Source organism: Scyliorhinus canicula, chromosome 22 (genome assembly GCF_902713615.1).
Source record: "Scyliorhinus canicula chromosome 22, sScyCan1.1, whole genome shotgun sequence".
In the NCBI taxonomy this organism is placed as follows: domain Eukaryota; kingdom Metazoa; phylum Chordata; class Chondrichthyes; order Carcharhiniformes; family Scyliorhinidae; genus Scyliorhinus; species Scyliorhinus canicula.
This window is the reverse complement of record NC_052167.1, coordinates 8300473-8316692: the sequence shown is the minus strand read 5'-3', so window position 1 is coordinate 8316692 and position 16220 is coordinate 8300473. Positions and strand designations below refer to the sequence as shown.

The window sequence follows — 16220 nt, the reverse complement described above, 5'->3', positions numbered from 1 at the left end:
CATGCTGCCTGACTTTGCATTGGGGCAGTGCTTTCATTTCCCCCTCCGTTTAATTAATCTATGGGGATTGGCCCAAATTCAAAGACAACATTAAAAAGTGAAAACTGAGCCTAAACTGTTGCAGTTGCTTGGGCTATTAATGGGCACTGTCAAAATAGAGTTTCTGACGATGCCATTGGTCATTTAGCGAGATTGAGATAAAAAAACATTTTTCACCAGCCTTCAAAATGACAGGACTCTCTTGTGATGGTCACCATGGTAATAAGGGACGGACTGGGTGAGAGGGAACAAGTCTCCAGAGAGATGCTTCGATGGGGCAGTCAAATGTGGTGTGAAGGGCAGAATTCTTCACCCCTTCAATGTTTGGAGTGAAATTGCATTGTGAGATATGAGTACACCCACACACCAACAACTTCCTACCAAATCCCTCTATCCTTGCTCAGAAGAAAGATATGACTGTATTTGCAGTTTCACATCCAGCAAAACCCACAATGTGACTTCAGCCAAATTGTTTTAGGTCATTTTGAAATCAGTATAAATTTTCACAGGAACAACAGGATTCAATGAACATGAACTCTTTAAATGTTGACTCACAGACATGGCACCTTCACAATGAGATGTAAACAATGTTTTTGGGGAATCACAGCTAACCTGAGTGGTGAGGGTTGAGAGAGGAAAAGTCAGAATCAGCAAGTTAGCTTCTGAAATAAGAAAAAAAACAATTGCACAATGAGAGTAGAATGTCAAACAGTCAGGAAAGACTAACCTGATGCTAAAACAAGAATTCTAGTCTGTGCAGCAAGAGGTTTTATGTCCTCCTGTTAGTTGATGCTAACCAGGAGCAGAGTGTTGACTTCTTTTTACCCTCTTTTTGATAAGGACCAGTCAGTAATTGTGCGATTAATTTGTATGCAGAGATGTGAGACCCCTTATTCTGTTTGGAAAGAGAAGAAACTAGCAGTTGTTTGAAGAACAATATTGTGAAAGATGGATTCACATCTCACAGTGCAGAATGGACACTCCAGTTTCCAGTTACAGTGGCATTTATAATCAGAGTTGTGAAGTTGTTAGAAGTGGTGTTGTTTCATGGTTATTGTTTACACTGCCCCCAATGACAGCCAGGTTTACAGAGACAGTAACACTTGGGTTGGTCACTAACTTGGCACCAGTGGTCAGCTTGTTCTTTTAAACTTTAGAAAATAAAGTTTAAAAGAAAATCTTAACAATTAAAAAGAGCTCATTATCCCAACCGTTTTAATATTGGAGGGCTGGGCAGGCAGCATAGCCTCACGTCCCTCCTAATACCTCCCAATAGCAGCTGGGTGATGATTGGGGGCAGGAAATGTTCAATCCCTGCTTGGAGGAGAGAACAGTAAGACGTCTTACAACACCAGGTTAAAGTCCAACAGGTTTGTTTCAAACACGAGCTTTCGGAGCGCAGCTCCTTCCTCGGGTGAATCAGCAGTGCACCGAAAGCTCGTGTTTGAAACAAACCTGTTGGACTTTAACCTGGTGTTGTAAGACTTCTTACTGTGCTCACCCCAGTCCAATGCCGGCATCTCCACATCATGGAGGAGAGAAGAGCTACAAGGAGTAGAGGTTAAAGGGAATGAACAAATTCCTTTATCGTGAAACCTGACAAGAGATGTCCAAACTCTCCATTTGGGTGAAAAAGCTGCAAAAGCAGAAGAAATGATCAACAAAATTGTTTTCTGATACACATTTTCGAACAGGATAGAGAGAACCTTTCAAGAAAAGAGAGAGCGTTTTAACTGAGACTAAATTGGGAAGATTGCAGTTCGGGAAATCAGGGCTTTCTCAAAGTTGGTCAAATTTGCATAATGAATACGTGAGGTTTTTAAAAGCCTGAGCATTTAAATCAGTGCATTGCTGGAACGCCACAATTTAAATATTTCTTTATTCAAGACAGGGGCTGAATAAAACCTCAGCAGGTCCAATGTCAGAGGTAATGGTGCCGTCACTTCATCCAGCTGCTGAACTCATCACTCGCTTTGCTTGTGAAGTATTTGCCACAGTCCTGTCCCGACATATAATTTCCTGTAAAAAAAGTTAACTACAGAAAGGGAAGGAAATTGCATTTATATAGCGTCTTGCACTGTCTCGGGACATCACAAAACTTTTCAGCGAATTAAGTGTCAGGACTGATGTTATGCAGGAAGTGACATACAAATAAATGACACCTTTAACAATATGTCCTTCCCACATCATTTCCTCTTTGGTTTGCACAAATAGAAGCACATTTCTAATGAACGGGCCTTGGATTTTCACATCACTCTGATTATAGAAAAGTTGAATGTGTCCTAATGCTTTTGACCCTCCGTTTTCTTCCTAAAATTGGTATCCAATCCCATTATTAGCAGCTGCTCCCTGCTGCACAAGTTCAACTTCTGTATAATGATGCGATCTGTGACATAAATCCATCCATTCCTGAACCTCACAAGAATCAAATCTGATGATATGATGCAGAGGAGCAGCACGGATACATGATTCATCATCTCCCCATTCCCCTTGGGTGGTAAGCTCATTTATTGTATCGTTTATCAATTGCCCGGATTTCATTCATAAATGCAAAAGGCTGCAGATCAGCTCACCTTCCAGCCCGCACGGATTCTGAAATCATTTCTCAAATGGTTCATTCAACTGGTTGTATTTTTTAAGGCTTATATCGGATTGGTCTCTTCCAGGCAGCTTGGGCTAGCCTGCCTATAGGATGTGTCTTTCCAATGCTGGTCCATTCATACTGTTGGTATTTAACAAGCATTACCACGTCAACGTATCGTATCGTCATTAAACCTGTCATAAATGTTCTTAAGGGGAAGTTAGGCAAGTACAAGAAAAAGTAAGGAATAGACGGACATGTTGATAAAGTGAGATGAAGTACAATGGGAGGATCCTCATGTGCACCAGTATGTGACCAGTTGAACCAAATGGACTGTACCAACGTAATTAAGAAAAGTGTACACATCTCATCAAAGATACTGACTGAGACACAAGAATTCATCATCAGCTCTTTGCGTCTGACAATATATTCACTTGATTGAAATAATACAAGGAATTTGGTTCAATTCTTTCCTTTTCAGTCTGCCAGTTCATTTCCCCCTCCTCCATTATATTTTCCTTGACAAACAAATTCCGTCTCTTGAGGGAATGGCACGGTGGTTAGCACCGCTGCCTCACAGCTCCAGGGACCCGGGTTCAATTCCAGCCTTGGGTGATGCACTTTCTCCCAATGTCTGTGTGGGTTTCCTCCAGGTGCTCCGGTTTCCTCCCGCAGTCCAAAGATGTGCAGGTTAGGTGGATTGGCCGTGATCAATGTCCCTTAGTGTCCAAAAGGTGAAGTGGGGTTATTGGGTAACTGGGATAGGTCTGGGGAGTGGGCCTAGATAGGATACTCTTTCCAAGGGTCGATGGGCTGAACAGCCTCCTTCTGCAGTGCAGTGATTCTACGATTTATTGTTGTAACTTTGAGAATAATGTACAGGAATGCCGTCACACAAAAAATTTGCAATGTTCCAGGGAACAAATGTTTTTATCTCAGTTTGTAGCATCCTCCTGAAGGGGCAGACATTAGTCGTTGTCTGTGACACGGCCGCTCCCTCCCTCCGCCCGCTCCCTCCCTCCGCTGACCTGTCAGCCTAGATTAAGTATTCAAATTGTTTTTAAGAGTGTGGCTTGAATTCATAACCTCCTGGTCAAGGGCATAAGTGGAACCACATGAACCAAACCTTACTGTCAAAATCACATTGATACTAATGAAAGACAACATTGCACACGGAACATTGAGTTACAGTCTCCCTCATGAGTAAACTAAAGGTGTTAGTCACTGGTTCAATGCTCTATTCATAGAATGCGCGGCCGGTCTGTGTGTTGCAATTGGGTAGGGGCTTGTGTAATAACGAGTGAAGTTCTAGTTGGACGCAGTGACCTTTCCAGCTGCATAATGTGAAAGAACGTGTAGCAGTTCCTCGAAGATGCCGCCGGGCAGCTGTCACTATGGTGTTCATTTCATCAATAATTGCTGCTTGCTCATTGAAGAGGATGCTATGCTGGACTGTGCATGTGTTAGTCCCTAGAACCTGTCTTTGATGGGGAGGATTGTTTGGTTAGGTGCTGCAGATTGTCACATATGTTTAGTTGTGAGTCAGTTCCATATATCTGAGAGAGTCTGCCTTTGCATTTTTAGGTGGTCACAATGAGGGTACCTTGTGTGTGTTATTTAGATTCAGGAGTGAGATGAAATCAGCTGACCCATCTATCTGATGTGTCCATACCCGTAACCAGCTGTTTCTTGAATGAGTCCAGTTTCCTGACAGCCCCAGTTCCTGACACATCTCTCTAGTTGCTATATTAAATGTGAAGAAATTGTTCCGAATTTTGATCTCAAACCTGCTCTTCACACCCTGAACCTGGCTGCCCTTTCCAAAGTCTTTGAAAGCATGGTTCAGCTTTCATTGCTTGCATCTTAAGAGGCATTTATTAATTTGATCTTCAAATGAGGGAGATTCTGGAAAGTTGACCGATATTATTCCGCCCAGGTTTCTATTGTGAGATTAATTATAAACTTCATCCCTGACAATGAAATAAACTGACCTAACCAGAGTTTTCAAAGTTTATCATTTCTAATTTCAGCTCACAATCAGTAATATAATCTCTCTCCCCCACGAGATTTTCTGAAACCACTATTCCTCCTGGTTTGGTTTCAGGATGGTTGAGGCTGGTTCTGGTCAGGACCTGACTCAGTTCAGCTTATCGGAGTCTCTGGATCTTCTCCAGTGAACGCTGATCTGGTGGTCTTCAAAGAGTTCAGCCTTTCATTGTAATTTGTTTTACCTGAAAGGGAACAGCAGAATTGCAATTTTAGCCTCATCTCACACTCCCAGGATGTGTTTCCGCCATTACAACAGTAACAACATTCATTGACTACTCTTTTTTCCAATTAAGGGCAATTTAGCCTGGCCAATCCACCTAACCTGCACATCTTTGGATTGTGGGGGTGAAACCCACACAAACACGGGGAGAACGTGCAAACTCCACACGGACAGTGACCCAGAGCCGGGATCGAAACTGGGACCTCGGTGGCGTGAGACACCAGTGCTAACCACTGCGCCACCGTGCTGCCATCATTGACTACTCTGACTACAGCCAGACCCCCTCACTGGCTGCAAAGCACATGGGGATGTCCTGGGTTTGTGAAGGTTGCTATATAAATGCAATATCTTTGTTTGTTTCCACAAGTGTACAGAACAAGGTTAGACATGCTTAAAGAAATCAGTGAATCTACCCATGGGACAACCACTACTTGTTCAGTTTGTCCTGAAATACCTTTGCAGCACATTACAGGGCTAACTGCGACTACTCGGAGTGGGATTTGTAGTCAGTAATGAGAAAGGACATGACCCACTTTGTGACCCCTTAAAATCACTGAATCAAAATCCACAACTTCACAAATAGCTGTCGGTTACACTGCGTCAAAACCTGTAATTTCAATGCTTTCACTTCCTGGCTAGTAAGATGTTGGTTGGTTTTGAATGCTTTGCTCTGTTGGAACATAGCTGTGACTTGAATCACAGAAGGAATCGAACGGAGGTGGTGAGAGTCAAACAGAAGACCTAGTCCTCAGGGTGGTTAAAAAAACATGTTTACATCATCTACAATTCTGGGATATACGGGTTTTAACAATAATCAGCTTTAGCGCACAGGCAGTGGCCCACCGTGTTTCTCAGGTTCCACATCAACACATTCAGGTTTTCTTCAGTTTCATCTCAAGGTGAAATCATTATTCCAAATCTATATGAAGCAGTTTGGTTCAGCAAGGCACAGCACGCTGGCACAGCACGCTGGCACAGCACGCTGGCACAGCACGCTGGCACATCCCAGAAGCTGCTCTCCCTCACCACACCCATTTCAGGATTTTGGGCTGGTTTACAAGCACCAATCGAAATGTCCATTCCCCCCACATCCCCCCTTCTGGGGCAGTGCCTCACTTCAGAACACGAGCAGAACAAAGGGTGTCCCAGTGTCACAGCAACAAATGGACAGATGAAGGGGAGATAGATGAGGTGGTGGAGGGTGTCAGGCTGCAACGGGCCAGCATAATAACCCTCCTGCTGGTTCCTGTAGAGGCGCCATAAATAGATCAGCCTGTAATTACACACTGAAATACAGAGTTGACAGATTGTTTACTGTGTATTTTCAGGCTAGAATTAATGAATCTTTAATTTCCTGGTTAGAGCAGATGAACTTTTGTAAATATTGGTTAATTGCCAAAGATGCCTCTAACCTTCCTTCTGATTTCAACACACGCACGCCAATACACGCATACACACGCCAACACACACACAGGCTAACACACACGCCAATACACGCATACACACGCCAACACACACAGGCTAACACATGCATACACACGCCAACACATGCATACACACGCCAACACATGCATACACACGCCAACACATGCATACACACGCCAACACATGCATACACACGCCAACACACACAGACAGACAGAGTCAGCAACAGCCTGATTAAATTTAGAGAACCCAATTCATTTTTTCCAATTAAGGGGCAATTTAGCGTGGCCAATCCACCTACCCTGCACATCTTTGGGTTTTGGGGGTGAAACCCAAGCAAACACGGGGAGAATGTGCAAACTCCACATGGATAGCGACCCAGAGACGGGATCGAACCTGGGACCTCGGCAACGTGAGGCATCAGGGCTAATCCACTGCGCCACGGTGCTGCCCTCTGACTGTCCATCGATGACTGCTTACCAGTTCACAGTACCACTTTGAATCAGGTTTTCTCCATCAACCATATCTTTGGGTCAGAGTTACCCAGTGGAACATCTGGAGTTGAGGGAGGAGGGTAGCTGCTCCTTTTGCATTTATGCAATGCATTTCATCAAGTTTACAGTGCCGAAGGGGGCCCTTCTGCACCGGCCCTTGGAAAGAGCACCCTATTTAAGCCCACACCTCCACCCTATTCCTGTAACCCAACAACCCCACCTATCCGTTTTTGGACACCAAGGGCAATTTATCATGGCCAATCCACCTAATCTAACCTGCACATCTTTGGACTGTGGGAGGAAACTGGAGCACCCAGAGGAAACCCATGCAAACACAGAGAACGTGCAGACTCCGCACAGACAGTGACCCAAGCCGGGAATCGAACCGTGGACGTTGGAGCTGTGAAGCAACGGTGCTAACCACTGTGTCACCGTGCTGCACATTTCTTCTTCTTGATTAAGAGGGGCAGGATTCTCTCTGCTTCACCTCTGGGGGGAGAGGAGGGAAAGGGGGTGGAGGTCAGAAACTGTAAATCAGAGTTGGATTTGGATAAACACATCTGCTCGCTGTCACCAGTGACACTGGAACGTCCCAGGACAGACTGTTCACATCAGATCAAAGAAAATAAATGATGGGAACAAAGAAATGCTCCCCCCCCCCCACCCTGAGAAAATACTCTGATTAATGCTTCATGCTGACAAGTAGCTCAGGTAATCAGTCCAAAGTCAGGCAAGATCAACGCTACCACCATTTCTGTCAGAGAATTTTATAGTAAATTTAATTTGAACACTATCACAAGTCTAAATCATTTCTCCCTCATTCCTGTAGCCGATCAAATCAAATAATCTTGTCACGAGCATAAAACTTACTCATTAAGGCTGCTGTGGTTATAGCTCTCATTTAGATGTGTAACTGGGTGAGAAAGGCTTGTATTTATATGACACGGTACAATATCTCATTGAAAACACTCAAAGGCATTTAACTTTTTAAAGAATTGCTTCGAAGCTCAGTTCTGTATACAGCAAGATCCCCAAGACAAGAATGAGATGAACAGTCAGCAATTCTGCTTCTTTTAGTCACATTGGTAAAATATATTTGGCTGGGACACTGAACAGGCAGACTGAGCTTTGGGAGGGTCCCTCAAAGGGGGTCATTTCCAACGATGCAGCAGTCCCTTGGGGGCTGGTTTACCTCAGTTAGCTGGACTGATGCAGAGCAAGGCCAGCAGCGGGGGTTCAATCCCCGTACCAGCTGAGGTTACTAATGTACCAGCCTTCTCAACCCTGCCCCTTGCCTGAGGTGTGGTGATCATCAGGTTAAATCACCACCAGTCAGTTCTCCCCCTCACAGGGGAAAGCAGCCTATGGTCATCTGTACTTTTACTTTACTCTCTTGGTCCATTTGGGAAAGAGGCAGTTTGGGATTATTCTCGTACAGGACCGAACATTGGCAGAAAAATCTGGGGAAAGATTCTCAGCTGTTTGCACTGACATCATAAATGTCTTCATTAAGAACTCTTCTGCAGCGAGCATCAAACAGAAGCTGCCACTTCTGGATCCGCACACGTTGTTGCATCAATTAATACATTGCTTGTTTTAAATTATGGCTCTGTGAAGGAAATATCTTAAGGGTGATGGGGGTTTAGTTTACGTTTTATATTCACAAGAATTAAAAGTGCGACCAGCGCCCCTCCCCCCCAACCCCAATGGAGAAGTGTGGTCAGGAAACAATGTGCACAACAGTCGAAGATCTGGATGTTGCCAGCTTTCTGACTGAACAAGAATCGCCTGTTGTGAGTTATCAGTGGTACAGTTAGTCACCACATTCTATCGCAACGATAACACCATTTACCAGCCTCAGTAACAAGCATTACCGAGCATGAAAATGGACCAATCATGTGCCAGGGTTGGTACCACTCGCTCAGCATAGGCACAACTGGATGACACAGAATCATTGAAAGTGCAACTCCTTGCTCATTTTATCTGGTATGCAGCTTCAAGGATTTCAGTAGATAATTAATTTTGCATATACATATAAGAGTACTCTCTATACCTCATTTTGTTATTAACAATAGTATATATTGCACTTGAATACAGCAGCACATGTTTGACACAGAATTGACCATATCTAGCAACTTATAAATCCGCAAAGACCTGGGCAATATACAACTCGTGAACACCTGTACGGAGATAAATTATCCATATACACATTATGTACGCACTTGCATTTCTGATTATATTAAAATCTGAATGTACTGTGGTGCCACGATTAGCAACTGGAGTGATGACAGTGTGACAAGCTTACACTGACACTTCCATTATAAATATGGATAATGGAAATATAACAATAACAATAAGAGTGCAACACTTACAAAGGGGGACGGAGTCGGCATTCCCACATCCATGCTCAATAATCCCTGCCTTTTGATCCAGTGTCAGCTGAAGCTTGGTCTCAACTTTGCATGTCCAGGACATTGATGGGTATAACATAGAAACTCAGCAAGGTAACCAATCAGAATGGATACCACTCACAGGGACTGAATTTAAATAACATATTTACACTGCGGCTGATCTATATCAGCAAAATATTTTCAGATATACAAATAGGGAGTGAGGGAAAAATAAAACGTAGCTGTAATGATATAGACGTCGTAGCAGCTCTGTTAGGTGAATGGAGGAAGTCAGTACGCCAATTTTCCCAGTTGCAATGTGTTGCCGGGAATGTAAACGAGACAGTGGCCATTTATACTCGCCATAAACTCTCATTAATCCATAGAATAGAATTCATAAAATCCCTACAGTGCAGAAGGAGACCATTCAGCCCATCGAGTCTGCACCAACCCTCTGGAAGAGCTTGCCAGCTAGACCCACTCCCCCACCCTATCCCAGCCTAACCTGCACATCTTTGGACTGTGGCAGGAAACCGGAGCACCCGGAGGAAACCCAGGAAGACACGGGGAGAATGTGCCAACTCCACACAGACTGTCACCGGAGGCCGGAATCGAACCCGGCTCCCAGCTCGAGAGGCAAAGTGCTAACCACTGTGCCACCCACCAATGGTTGAAACCTACCTCTATGTGTTTCATATATAAAAATCTGAAAGGGATTTCACTTGAAAATAATGAAGAGGAAAACCTGTGCATGCACTGCTACCCAGCCCAGCCAATGTCCAAAGTATGTGTGAAATTGAAGATATGTATGTTTACATGCAGTTCTGAAGCAGCATGCCATATTTCATAATACATGTGAAATCTTGCTGAAACCCCAGAACTATTTAAAAAGTCTGGTTTATTGGGAATTGTAGATATTGCCTTTCTTTCCCTACAATCTGATAGTAAACATTACCACTTTAAGAAATTGGTTTGTCGTTTGAAGCTGAGGCCACAGGATTCAAGTGATTTGTGTGAGCAGGGCCTGGTGGAGCTGGAGTAATTGAACACAGAATGTCCAGAACCACAAGCTCAACATTACAGTGAATGAGGCCAGCGGAGCAGTGATCATCAGAAAGTACCACCCGAGATCATCGCCACGCCAAAAAAAAGGTATGGAATTTTTGATGTTTACACTCAACAATTGCAAACAATCTTGGCTCTTCCCAGAATCACTGCAGCACACATCTGGTGGTGCGAATGAAGCATTACTTCTGTCTGCCATCAGAGCCAGTGTACATGAATGTTGCGCCCAGGACATAGCATGCCAAGATCATGGCATAGCAATATGGTTCCAAAGTCAGAAACAGTTTGCCCAGCACATCAGTAATCTTAGAAAATCAGTGTGGGATCTTTAAATTCCCACACCATCTGCTTGTATAACCTTTCTGAGGGAGGCTGTCAAATTAATGCAGAGTTTTCTTCTGTGCACTTGTGCCTATTGGGAAATGGACTGTAAGACTGTCTAAAAGATTCAATGAAGATCATTAAAAGCCATGGAGAGGCAGGCAAAGAGAAGCTTCATCCAGTGCCTCTGGCCTGCATTTAAACCCAGATCTATTGGGGTGAAAGGTCAAGGCTGTGACCCAAGGCATCATTCGTAGATGGTGCTGAAAACATATATCTTGATGGCAAATTCCCAATTATATTTAGTAACAAGTTGCATTGAAGAACCTATGTGCATGATAATTATGTGGGTGAGCAACATAATAATCCCTTTCCAGTGAACAATGTGAATATTGGATCTCTCCCAGGCCACAGATAGAAGAGTTGTAATTTGGAATGTGCCGAGAGCCAGTTCAATTGGAAAGCACAATACTCAACCTTTCTAATACCTTCACTGACATTCTGGCAATCTATCCTGAAGCACAATTACCCGCTCACGCTTTTTATCCATTCTTTCTCTAACGAGCAATAGGCTTTTGGTGAAAATCCAGCAACTATGATTCCTGTACCAGGCATTGTAATGCAGAGATTTATTTTCTTACTTATTTCAGAAACCTAACCCTCCAGAATTTTAACTTCAATGAACTCTTAAGCTGTCAATTCTAAACGAACAAAAAATGTTGAACTTAGCCGAGCAGTTTTAGATCGAGCTGACCAGTTTCCGCTAAAGCTCCTTCTGTATTGTCGTCTCTATCACAAGATGTCCTTGCAGACCAACTGAAATGAAGGACAATGGTATCATTCAACAATGAATACAATATTTGCTTTAAATAAGTTCAGTCCATCGTACCACAACTAACCTTTACACCTAAATGATTCATGTCCAGGTCATTACAGATTCATAAACTGCTGTACAGCTAAATATTCCACCATCCCACCCTGCCCAAAAAATCCCTGCCTCTGAACAAGATTCCCCACACCTGTAGCTTTGTATTCTCCCAAATATAAAGGCCGCAAATTGCAAATATAAACTGTCTCGACGGGACACAAATGGCCAAGTTTTTGACAATGCATCAGTCAGGTCTGCAGGAGTTGTCTTTCAGAGTCAGGTCAATAATGAGCAAAGTAAATGAGGCCAAATTGTCAACAGTTGCCAGTTTTGGATTGATGAAAGCTTATGCTGCAATGCAAACTGTAATGGAAATGTTTAACACCAACTTTCAGTCAATCCTGGAGGTTGCAGTTTGAGGGACTGGACGCATGCATCTTTGGTTGAGGAAGGCGGGAGTGCCGGGCAGAGGCTGCAGGTTTCTCTGCTTGGGAATCGTAAACCTGAACCTTTTGCAAACGGTCTTCTCGAAGTGACTGCTTTTTCTGTAGCTTGTTGGAAGCTAAGATCGCAAACTGGGATTCATCCCGATGATTGCTGGGTTCAATGTGCTGGGCCCCCTTGGCGAGTGACCCAGGATTCAGTGAATACGCTGTAGTTTTAATGTTCAGAAGTGGTGATGACAGGGATGGTGGTAGCCTAGATTTTCTCTTTTGCTGCTCGTCTCTTTGCGTTGAAAGGTTGGGAGGTAGTGGTAGTCGGAGCTGATCGTCCGATTCCTTTTGATCGCCAATAGATTTATGAACTGAACTTTGTCCATGAAAATACTCTGGGTGAGACAGTGTTGCAATCATCTTTGCAGGTTTAGAGAATGGAGGAGACTTCACTGCTGAACTCTGGCCATTGGATTTGACAGCTGTACCCTTGGAATATAGACACTGTCGAAAAGCAAACCTAGGCCGATAGTCTTTATTTGTAGATTGTTCTGTAAATACTGAAGAGCTTGCCAAACTAGCTTGCTGCACTGAAACCTGACTATGCCCATGTTCCTTCGGGGGGACATTCACACTCTGTCTGGTCGTCTTGTAGACTGGATGATCTTGGACAGGCCTCTCGTTCGAATCTCCAATCTTCTGTGGGGTGGGTTGAAGGGAGCTGACTTTATCTGAATCTGTCTCTGAAGAAACAGCAGCTTTTGCATTTTGGTTGGTTTGGCAGTAACTCCCACATGAGGACTTCTCCAAACACCTACTGTGGTCCTCGATAAAGACTGGTTTTGCTATTTTTCCCATGTCGCGTTGGTTGGAGCTGCAGGTGGGGCTGGAAGGCTGTAGTACTGGAGGCTGTTGGAAGAAAAAGCATTTTAGAACATATTAAACGCATTTTGCTGTTGCAAAGAACAAAAACTCCTGGTATGGGTCATGCTGGTTTGATTTTCATTCTGGACACCATGCAGGAGTAAAATAGAGGGTCAGCGAGAAGCAAATGACACAAACACTGGACGAAACTTGAATAGTCATCCCGAGGAACTATAATGAAATCCTGCAGCAGATCACAGAGGGAACGTTTGGAGCGACTGGATTTGGTAAATGTTGAATGAAAAGGAAGCACACAGGATGGACAATATTTGTTTCATATATCTGGTAACATACAAAGCTATCTGTAACATTCATTACAAATTAAAATGGTTCAAGTGATTCAAAAGAAATGAGAATTAAAATTCTAATGCTTCCAGTATATTATGTTGCTGGACCAAGATTCCAGAGAATGCCTGGGTTCAATTCCCACTACAAGGACTGAGGAGAATATGAATTAAGTTCAAAAAAGTTCAAATAAAAACCAGGCTGGGATTTTGCGATCTCGCCAACAATGGGCATCGTCGCAGGCGGGGCATGAACGTTTAGAGAGCAGCCAAACGTCGATTGGCTTTCTGCTGCTCTCTACATTTTCTGATCCCACTTCTGCCAAGGCCGGAATATCCTGCCTGCCCCCTACCCCACCCCACCACAGTAAAAGTGACCACTGAGCTTCCAGTTGCCATAAAAATCTAACCAGTTCATGAACTCCCTGCCGTCCTTACCCAGTCTGGTCTGAGAGTCCAGTCCCACAACAACTCTGAAGTGGCCAATCAAGCCACCCATCACCAGGAGAAAGGTGGCAGCTCACCAGCATCTACTCAGAACAACCAGGGGGAGGCGGTAAATACAAGGGTCTAGGATGCCCACAGCGAAAGATCATCCGAGAAAATCTTGTGTGGCATTGCTCCTGGCAAGTCAAACATGACAATTCTTTTCTATACTGTGAAGATTGCCAAACCGTATAGTTGATAGCATGTTAGCGCAACATGTTTAATTGGTCTGCTATTTAAAGGCCACAAAATCTAGTTGGTATAAATGGGCATTGCTGGAGGTTTAATTGCTCCCATCAAGGTCATTTGCAGATCAACAGGTACTTGTAAATTGGTAGCTCCAGTTCAGGAGAAAGCAGGCTAAAATAAATAATGTTGCTTTCCTTTGTACCCTGACACCTCAGAAGCTATGCTTAAAACCCTCTTGTTATATAATGTTCCATGTTTTCTGATCCTATATCCACTGTGACGTGTAAGATCATTTGAATTTCAAAGCATGTTAATATCTGATTCATTTGGCACTTGCATAGAGGTACATTTCAGAATGATTAGACAGAGGCTAGCATGGGTCAGACTCAGAGATGCCCCAGAAACACAACTGCCACTTGCAATTCTATTGTGTAAACAAATTCTGTCCTAACTTTAACAAAAATGGACACGTACATCAGTAATTTCTGATTAAGGTAGACAAATGTACAGAAGATTCTAGTAACTCTGACAATAGGTGCGATCCAACGGCTACACTGCGCCTGAAAAGCAGCTCACCGCCGTGTCAATCCCGTCCATTATGGGCTGGGTCACCTTTTGGCCATTCTGCATATAAAAATAGGACAGATATTCTCACTCTAATGCTCAAATTCCAGAGGTACCCGAGGCATTGGCATTCATCCCCACCGCTTCAGAGACATCAGGCCAGCGCCGTTCAGCACTGATCCCCACAAACAGGGAGCAGAGGGAACAACTGCATGCCCTTTGGGCAGGATGGTGCCCTGGCACAGCTGGCGCCACCTGGGTACCCTGGCAGGTCCATCTGGATACCCTGGCAGGTCCATCTGGATACCCTGGCAGGTCCATCTGGGTACCCTGGCAGGTCCATCTGGATACCCTGGCAGGTCCATCTGGGTACCCTGGCAGGTCCATCTGGATACCCTGGCAGGTCCATCTGGGTACCCTGGCAGGTCCATCTGGGTACCCTGGCAGGTCCATCTGGGTACCCTGGCAGGTCCATCTGGGTACCCTCGCAGGTCACCTGGGTACCCTGGCAGGTCCATCTGGGTACCCTGGCAGGTCCATCTGGATACCCTGGCAGGTCCATCTGGATACCCTGGCAGGTCCATCTGGGTACCCTGGCAGGTCCATCTGGGTACCCTGGCAGTGCCACCTGGGTACTGTGGCAGTGCTACCTGGATGTCAGCCCAGTACTGCCAAGGTGCCCCTTTCAGCTGGTATGGGCAAATTGGCAATGCCAAGCTAGCATTTTTTGCACCTGCCTGATTGGGCTGTAGGTGACCGGCGGGGATGTTGGGGGGGTGGGGGGGGGGGGGGGGGGGGGTGGGGGAGGGCTGGAGACCCTCCCATTTATTTTGCATTTAGACTGGGGGTTGGTCGGGGATTATTTCGGGGGTCCCGGAGATTGGGACGCCAGTTCCGGCAAATGGAATGCCCGACTTTACAAATGGGGTTCTGCATGGCCTCAGCCGCCGTCCCTTATTGAGGCCCCTTGTACAACACGAGTCTCGTTCAATAGCTATCTGTTTCACAGTACTGCGGGCACTGGGAAACACGCACTCGCTATGGGACTTTGTTCCCGATTTGGGAATATCGCGCCCTGTCTTTCAACCTAGACTTGTTAGGCCCGACTAGTCTTTTTTTGCTGGTCTATGGCACTGTAATGAGTTTGTTACATTGCTTCTTTGGCTAAAAATTGCAATTTACACAGGACTCATCTCAACATTTCTCCTAGATTGTGGTATTAAAGCATTGGAACATTCGTTATGTATTAAAATACTTCATGATGCAGATAACAGATAACTTAGATTTATTCAATAAAAGCTCCTCTGAAAGGCATTTTCTGCTGTGCAGCATTTGTCACAGGCAACAGACGACACTTCCAATTTCATCTTGGAAATACCTAGCAGGACTGACAGCATCTGCCAAGAGAAGAGAGAGGTTAATGTTTCCGGTCTGAGCCTTTGTCAGCACTGACAAAGGGCGAAAGCTGAAACATTAACCTCTTGTTTCTCTTCAGAGGCTACCTGACAGGCTTGCTGTACCCTTCCAGCAATTTGTAGTTTGATTCAGGATTCCATTATTTATATCTCTTTACAGGGCAGCTTCTGGTTTTCTATTGTCTAACTGGGGTTTCAAGGTGAATCGGCCAAGGCAGAACACGTCTGTGAACATTGACTTATTTCTGATCGAATATCTGATGGTTTTGCTCGGGCTGGGCCAGAGTCACCCTTGGAGGGGGGACTGAATACCCTGGATTATTGACGTCTTCTATCTTAAATTATTTATTACAGTTACACTAGGCATCGTCAGTGTCCCAATGTCAGAGATGTCTCAATAGTTTTAATAGCAGTGTTTCAATCTTGTACATTGTTGGAGAAAGGTGGAACAAAGATATAAAATAAACATGGA

The 16220-nt window shown here is 44.5% G+C and overlaps 1 protein-coding gene across 11 annotated transcripts in view; it reads right to left on the bottom strand.

Annotated features, from left to right (window-relative positions):
* Positions 1-11198: 11198 nt before the first annotated feature.
* Positions 11199-16220, bottom strand: part of LOC119956020 (serine-rich coiled-coil domain-containing protein 2-like) — a 643754-nt gene continuing 638732 nt past the window's right edge. For 7 of the 11 annotated variants that reach the window (XM_038782737.1, XM_038782731.1, XM_038782739.1 and 4 more), the window contains one exon: positions 11199-12795. In XM_038782737.1, coding sequence (XP_038638665.1) covers positions 11848-12795 — 948 coding nt within the window. In that variant the 3' untranslated portion in view covers positions 11199-11847. The remainder of the gene's footprint in view (positions 12796-16220) is intronic. The other 4 variants (XM_038782740.1, XM_038782742.1, XM_038782738.1 and 1 more) reach the window with 3 other exon arrangements.